Here is an 8,461-nt window from a genome sequence, read left to right as displayed (position 1 = left end):
TGGAATTAAATTGCAGAATGCTGAATGTGATGGATCTGTTCCTTCCCATGCCCACGTTCTGCTCACACCCTTACCTTGCTTTAAGAGAATCGCTCTTTTCCCTTTTGATTTTAGTCATTCCCTTAATTCAATGTCACTTAGTTCATGTTTGACGTTTTTCAGCATGAATTAGTATACACAGACATTTTTAAGATCGGTTGAATTGATTTAAAAAATGATTGAACCAATTATAAAAATGCCAACATAAAAAATATCGAACGTGAGTTAATTCACGTTGAATTAAGAGAATAAACAAAATAAAAAATAAAAAACGTGAAGAGCAATTTTCTTGCTTTAATGGGAATTTGACAAAGTTATAAACATTGATAAAAATATTTGTTGAGGCTCGGTCCAGTGTGAGACAGTGTGACAACTCTTTCAGCATGGGTGAACTTAAAAAAAAAAATTAATCATTGGATAATGAAACTCTACTATAATATATATATATTTTTTTACAAAAATAAATGATATTCATTTATCCAAATTGATAGAGTACATTGATACAATACAAGTTCGCTGCAAATATGTTAATAGCATAAAACAACAAAACACAAAAGCCCACACATAGTACTATATTCAAATCTTCAGAATATTCATGTCTTCGGATATGCAACGTGGACGACGCCAAAATTATTGATTGGATCCGCATTGGATCGAAGCTGATATGACAATTTGAACCAAACAATTACCTGAACGACACAAGAAAGACAAACAACGCCGCACAAAGACGACAGACAAACCAACGTTGTACTTAGACGACAAAATCACAAAATAAAAAACAAAATAAATGCAAAAATCACTTATTTCAATAAGAGGGAAAGAGAAAAACGAGTTAGAGGGGTGATTTTGAGTAAATTTTTAACTTAAAATCATCCCTCTTTTATGGACGAAGAAGGAGAAATTAGAGTTTTGGTGACGGTTCACAAGAGATATTAAGGAAAAAAAGAGAGAGAAATCCTACTATTATTACATGCTAGATTGAAGCAACTAGTGACAAGAAACACAATTTATGTAGAAAATAATGATGGGAACTTAAGACTTTAACTGTTTTTCTTTTTCTAATTTTGAGAATTAATTTTGTTTTATTCTGATTGTTAAGGTTCATGGGAGAGAAGAAGGAAGGAGAGTTGCACATCCAGTAAGAAGAATAGGAATGAGAAGAAGATGAAGACAGGGGCAAACCCATCTTTTCAGCATAAGCTTTCTCATTAAGGGCAAAAATGATCTTTCAAGTCTGTTCTACTGACGTGGCATCGCTCATACCCAGTCACCACTTGATACATAGCGCAACGTCGCTAATGACTCTCCACCTCATCAAAAAATCATAATTCGGACCAAATTTTAAGTGATTAATATTTGCAGTGGTAAATTAGGAGGATTAGTAAGTACAAGGACTAAAATTCAACCACGGTCTATTTGCAAGGACTATACACATATTTAAGCCTTAGTTATATTATCAAAACTTATTTTAATTGAGGTAGTTTTGTTCAACAATGCATGGGTTTTTGTAACCAAAAGAAAAACAATGCATGGGTTTAAAAATGTTGGATATTATATATCATTAAAACATTGGTTTATGCATTATCAGATCCTTACTCTGTTTAGAAAGTAGTAACACTTAAATCAATAGACTTTTGTTGCTTGTTTTTAGAAAAGGTAAATTCTGCTCCATCTTTATATCTCAATTTTTTTTTGTGATTATCAGATTTGGTTCAATCACTTATACCTCAAATTTACTTTTATTTTGTTTGTGTTCTCACATTCCTTCTAAATACTTGCGGCTAGAAGATATTTGTTGCTCCAAGTGAAACTATTAATTAAGATGGTGTTGCAAACTTATCAAACAATTGAAAGTACAACCAAGAAGAATTGGGTTGCATCATTAGCTTGCTTAGATTCCCTCATGGCTAGTTTTTTATTTTTTATTTTGTGGAAAAAGTGATAAATAGGTTTAGTTAGGACATCTTATTTCATGGCTTGTTATCCAAACTTGTTGATCGAAATATAGTACTATGATTTGTCTAGGTTGTGTAAAAATACCTGTTCCGTGATTTCTATATTAATTGTGGTTGATTGACTACAACATCCACTTTTTTTCTAATTTATTTCAATGGAATAATTTTTTTTATAGATTCACAATTTTTTTGTCTATACAATTTTGCCACATTTTTTTACAACTTTTAAAAAATTATGAATGTAACATTTTTTTATATGATACAAAAGATGTTACAATAATGTAACATTTTGCGACATATTTTAATTGTTACAGATAATACTATAAAATGTAACTAAAGATATTTAATAACAAAGGTTTTACCTAGCAATTGCTCAAATGTTATTAAATTTTATCAGTAATATTTTTCTTGATTTAGTTACAATTATCAAATGTTACCAAATCTTAATTATGTTGTAGTGCAACGTTAAGTTTACAGTTTAAGCATCATTATATTAACTTAGAAACATCATAATACAAATAAAAAACTAGTGGAACACCCATCAACTGAAATACAAAACATGATTTTATTCTTGAACGGACAGATGATTATTTTGAAAGATACAAATCAACAAATAAATAAACACCAATACATACACATAAACATAAATGTGTATGTATAAACACAAATACAACATAGATATAATGCTAACTTAAATTGATTAACTAGGAACACGCAAGTAAATTGGAATAGGGTTGTGTTTGTTTGGTGGTGCATCCCAAACAGAGAAAGCACTTGAAGCATTCAACCATTTGTTTGTCATTTTTGGGTAGTGACGATCAATCACATCCTTTAAGGTTTCAGTTGTGTTCACCCATTTCAAACCCTTTTCAGTGTATGTCTCCTCATTGTAGTTGCTTGTGAAAAATCTATCACCCTCTAGCCTCCTGCAAAGTGCATTAAAGTTCAATCAAATTCAATTTTATAAAAGCTTAAACCCTAAACATTTAGATATAAAAGAGGTATAGATATATAAAAAAAGGGCAACACGGTGCACAAAAACTCCCGCATACACAAGATCCAGGATGGGGTCCCACCATTCGGTGTATTGTACGCAGCCTTACCCTGTTTTTTACACAAGAGGTTGTTTACATGACTTCAATCCGCGACCTTCCAGTCAGATGACAACAACTTTACCAGTTGCACCAAGGTTACCCCTCGTAAATGGTATAGACATCAATAAAATAAAATAAAAAATTTAGTTCGATTTTACCTAGATGCCATGAGAAGGAAGATTAAAAAAGCTGTCTCACTAATTGCAAAACCCTTTATCTTCTTCTCTGCCATGAGACCTACAAGCACATCAAGCTCCTCAACATCATCACCATATATCTCTTCCAATACTTTTATAACTTCCTTATCATCTGTTAAATCTTCCCATTTAGAAATAGGTATCATGAATAGTCCTCTCCTGAATTGGTTATATCTTGCTACACCTCTCTCTCTATCCCTGTAAACTGCACCATTTATATGATCACATTATAAGTCAATTCAATATAAGATAAGAAATGGCCTATGTAACCCAAAAAAAAAAAAAAAAATGAAATTCTTAAAAATAAAGGTGAGGTTCATATATCATACTTTCAAGAGCAGCTAAGTCCACATGATCAGATCTTTCTGTGCCATCCATGTTATGTGGTACTAGGTTTCTGAGCCATGATGGATAGTTCCAAAGTTCTAGGGCCCCACAAGCTTGGTGACCCATTGATACCAATTGTTTTTGAACTCCTATCTCTATCAAGGTCTTCTCTCCTTGTAGTCCGATCAAATCGTTCATAGGAATCCTATATAATACCATAGAAAAGAGAGACTTTTTTTATAGATTATAATGTGAACTAAATACATCATTTATTCAATGAACTTGAAAAGAGAATCTTCTCTTATATTTTAAGACCAGAGGGCGTAATAGTTATGATGATGTAAAAATCATAATATATTGTCATACTCTTTGATTAATGGCGGAGATTTGTTAGGCCCAGGAGAGGCAGATGTGTCTCTCAAGTGCAGGAAATCAGGCAGGAGTGGATGCATTCTATAGACACTAGCAAATTCCTCAGTTAAAGAGTATGGAACACCATGATTTTCTGCTCTCTTCATGCCCACAAATCCACTCAATATGGAGTTTCCGGAATGCCCAAATGTGTCCTTGAATTTCTTTCCCAGTAATCCATACCTAAAACAATTGAACTTTTAGTATCATGACATAAATTAATGCAATCAACATAAAAAAAAAAAAAAACTAAAGGTTTTTCTATCATGTGCAAACTTGCATAAATTAAGAAATCAAAACTAACAAGTTAATATTAAAACTTGTGCATTTTATATTAAATACATAGTTTTGCAATGACCCGTAATGAGACGTATATGAAGTAATAACGACAGTGAAAATCACTGCATGTGTTCTTACCAATTGGCGCGCATGCCTCCAAGCAAAGTGTCAGTTTTAAGAAGCTCCACAGTCCAATCTATGGTGTGAATCTTTGCTATCACAGCTGAAGTTACCAGTCTAGCATAGCGATAAAGATCTTCATCTTCCAAGTCTGGGTATTCCTTCTAATAGAGTACAATTATCAAATATATATGTTAGTTTTTTTATATTTTATTATATCATTTTATAGATTTGTTTAATGTATATAATATGCATATACCTTAAGAGAATCACACACAGCATTGTGTTCTAGAACAAAAAGGGTCTGCAAAGTTGTGACACCAGCCCAACTATTACGAATGTCACCTGAAATTGCTGTTCCATCTTCATTATGAAGAAGTTCACCTTCCTTTGATATTTTGATTTTACCATCTTTGAAAGTCCTCACTTTGTCCAAAACTTCTTGATTGCTTCCATATATCACACTTCCATCCCTATTATCATATAGTTTCATTCATGTCATGTCATGTGTAAGTTCAATTTAAAAGGTCTTAAATTTATATAATTTAGGATTAAATATGTTTTTGTCTCTGATTTAGAAAAATTCTTACCACCAAGGTGTACGGATGTTTGCATGTCCGGTCTGGACCTCATAGAAGCCAGTTGGGATTTCCTTTGTCTTGAAGAACTTGAAAGATTTAAGTGGGCATTGGTTTACAACTTCTCTTGGTGCAATGAGTTCAATCTGTATGTAATTAATATAAAACATTATTTGTAAATGTTCTTGAAAATTAACAACAACATTATCAATAAAATTTTAGTTTAAACATTGTTTAATAAATTGTATAAGTACACTTAGGTCATTCGTAATCGTGATTTTTCATCCATATAACACTAAACTAAATTGACACTTTATTGTCGGGTTTTTTTCCTCTAAATTATCTTTGAAGAATGGTGGATAATTTACCTATAAACCAATGAAAATGAGCAATTTATTTGTGGGGTCAAGATAATTCATGGATATGTGTTTACGTGGCTAATATGTATTTGTTCCGATAAAAAGAAAAGTTATACAAAGTTGATTTACGTACTATCTTGTTAAAAAATTGAACTACATGCATCTACTTTGATTGCTATTTTTTTTTAATTATATTCTAGATCGGAGAAAACACGTGAGTAAGCATTAAAAAAAATAGAGTTACACTACTAAAAAACAAAAATTAGTGAGGGATATTCAGTGAGAGAAAACATGAAATCCCTCTCTAATTCCGTCATTAAATTTTGCGACCAAAAAATTTGTGAGGAATTTCATTTTTTCGGTCACTAATTTCCCTCGCTAATTTTGCTTTTTCTAGTAGTGTTACATTGTTACGTCTCTTATATTATTTTATGATGATGATGTTTTCGATATGTAACGTCATAAATATATTAAAAAAAACCAAAGACGTAACGTGTAAAATTCAAGGCACTACTAGTAGTATTCTCTAGAAAAAACTGAGAAACTAGTATAATTCCTAAAATGATGAGTATATGAAATTAGCATAACGTTAGGTGGAGACTTTTTGGTGTAAATATCTTTATAGGGAAAAAAATTAGAAAATTTAAGGTGATGAGTTAATGATGTGATAATACTTAAAAAAAATGTTAATGATTCGACAAGAAAAGAAAAACTAAACTAAAATAAAATGTTAAATATCTGTATGAAATTTAAGGATGTCTAAACATAATTGGCGATAAAAATAATGTGTTGACTTTATTAACTACTCTTGGTTAACCAAGTAAATTGATAAATTTTGATATTTTTGTCAAAGAGAATCTAATTTAATTTAGTTTTTATTAGTATTTGGGATTGAAACAAAGAAATTTTGTCTTTTCACTATAAAAATCAAGTTTTTTCATCTTATTTTTAAGTCATTTTAACGATGTGACATATCCGTCAATTTTTAAATCGTTTTTTATGATGTGGCATATTCATCGATGAAATAACAGAATTTACTTTACCAGGCTACATAGTAATATTATAAAAAATATCTAATAAATATCGTCGTGACACCGATGAATACCAAGTAGGAAAAAATGAATGTTTATTCAATTTATTTTTAGAAAAAATATTCATTTGCACCTGCTGAGTGTCTTCCATATGATCTATCCAGTCATGTATCATAAATTGAATCCAAGATGCTGCAATCACATTGAATTGCTTCCCTGTGTCCTTATATGTTCTCCTCTCTAGAAGTTTTGTTGCCACCACCATTGGGTCTGGTTTCAACAACTGCATAAACACAATATTTTTCTTGGTCAAACAAAAATATTAATATTTATATATATTCTTTGAAAATTATGTACTCATCATAGTGTTTTTTGTGTAGCTAACCTTTTATTCGGTTTCGGCAGCTCTTGTTTCTAGTGTTGTTTTACATTCATGCACATGCACATCTTGTGCTTTTATATTCAACAAGGGAATAAAAAAGAGCTAACCGAAAAAGGTTCATTAACTAGCTACCTAAAACATCTTATTAGTATTATAAGATTCTTCTATAATTTCTTTCTTTGATAATTAAGGAACAAAATGTTTATTAAAAGAAGCTATATAGAACAAACTAAAATGATCTTCAAAATTTGTAGCATCTTTCCTCCTAAAAAAAATTGTAGCAACTCCTAAAAAAGCATTATAGTGCAGTTTATTGTCTGCTTGTCTTGTATTCATATGTAATTAATTCTTATATATGCATTAAAAGTGTATGACTATAATTTCAATTTTCTCACATCTCTAATTTTATATATAATTTTTTTACACATGTCTAAATTTATATCTCTAATTGGTAAGTTTGAAAAATAGATACTCTTGTTCTAAAATGTAAGCAAAAATGAATTAATATAAGTTGATGAATTTAGTATAAATTTTAAATCAAATATATAAATTTTTGTCGACCAATTTATATTTATATTTTGGGAGAGAGATAATATATAGTTTACTTTATTTTAAGGGGCAGATATAAAGTTTATTTGATAGCTTATGTGAGGGGAGGGAGTTAGTAACAATAGTCAATTGTTAGATCTCCACTTCCAATATAATATACTAACATTATTTTTTACAAGAGAATATACCTCATACTAATATTATTTACTATAAATAGTCAATAATTGCTCAAAAAAAGAAAAGGTCAATAATATAAAAAAAGTCTAAAATAGCCAATGGTGTAACTTTCAATTTTGTACCTTTTTCTTCTGATCAACAGGGAGAATGTTTCTGCCAAAGAAAGATCCTTGGCTTCCAGCATTTTCATTAAAAGGATCATTATATCTTCCATCAGCAGTTCTGTATGGAAAATCAGTAGGGTTTGACCTAACCCCTACAGGTGTTGTTCCAACATTGATGAGATTGTACTCTTGGTGAAGATGTCTCCTAATTGCCAAGTATATTAGCCCTAAGAAAACAGGTAAACGGTGCCATATTCCCAACTTGTCAATGGAGTGTACAATCTATACATGCCATAAGAAAAAATGTAAGTAGGGTTCATGAGCATAATAAAGTAAAAATTACTATACAAAAATTAGTAGATATGTAATTTGTTAGTATAGTTGGTTAATAGTTTTTTATCAAGATGAAATGAAACATTTTAATACTTTAGTAAATAGACTTTAAATATAACTTAATTCTCTCTATTCTTCTTCTTCCTGATTCAAACCCTATAAACTAGGTTATAACTATTTTCCAGTTTTAACAGCTTATCCACCTTGTTTTATAGACTTATCCACCTGGTTCTATAAAGAAAAACACCATTGATGCGATAACAATTTGATCCATATTCCCAATTATCAAGGATTAAATTATGAAAAATAACAAAAACAATATATATGATATGATGAAGAAAAGTATTTATACAAGGAAGAGAAAAGCATCTATGATGGACATTTTTGCCACTGCTGCATGGAAATCTTTATGGATGGCATGGTGTATGATATTTGAAATGATGGTTTTAATGGGATTCGTTATTATAGACCACATGGTTTTGCTTGATACAGGACTAAATTTGATGAAATGTGTGTGTGTTTGATA

General features: G+C 30.5%; 1 protein-coding gene across 1 annotated transcript; it reads right to left on the bottom strand.

The window, feature by feature from the left end:
• Window positions 1–2,540: 2,540 nt before the first annotated feature.
• LOC25495215 (alpha-dioxygenase 1) lies at window positions 2,541–8,461 on the bottom strand. Its single transcript, XM_013595401.2, has 10 exons — window positions 8,288–8,461; window positions 7,621–7,884; window positions 6,524–6,673; window positions 5,013–5,146; window positions 4,682–4,895; window positions 4,441–4,586; window positions 3,979–4,206; window positions 3,615–3,817; window positions 3,247–3,490; window positions 2,541–2,920 (listed from the first exon to the last, which is right to left on the bottom strand). The coding sequence occupies exons 1-10, from the start codon at window positions 8,408–8,410 to the stop codon at window positions 2,695–2,697; spliced, it is 1,932 nt and encodes a 643-aa protein (XP_013450855.1). The 5' UTR covers window positions 8,411–8,461; the 3' UTR covers window positions 2,541–2,694.

The sequence above is a fragment of the Medicago truncatula genome, chromosome 6 (assembly GCF_003473485.1).
Source record: "Medicago truncatula cultivar Jemalong A17 chromosome 6, MtrunA17r5.0-ANR, whole genome shotgun sequence".
Lineage (NCBI taxonomy): Eukaryota > Viridiplantae > Streptophyta > Magnoliopsida > Fabales > Fabaceae > Medicago > Medicago truncatula.
The sequence above is the reverse complement of the archived record's forward strand: the minus strand, read 5'-3'. Positions and strand labels throughout refer to the sequence as shown.

Coding starts and splice junctions, on each gene's coding strand:
- LOC25495215 (XM_013595401.2), bottom strand. CDS start 8,410: ATGTGGTCTATAATAACGAATCCCATTAAAACCATCATTTCAAATATC. Junction 4,896..5,012: donor AACATCCGTACACCTTGGTG/GTAAGAATTTTT, acceptor ATATGATAATAG/GGATGGAAGTGTGATATATG. Junction 4,587..4,681: donor CTGTGTGTGATTCTCTTAAG/GTATATGCATAT, acceptor GTACTCTATTAG/AAGGAATACCCAGACTTGGA.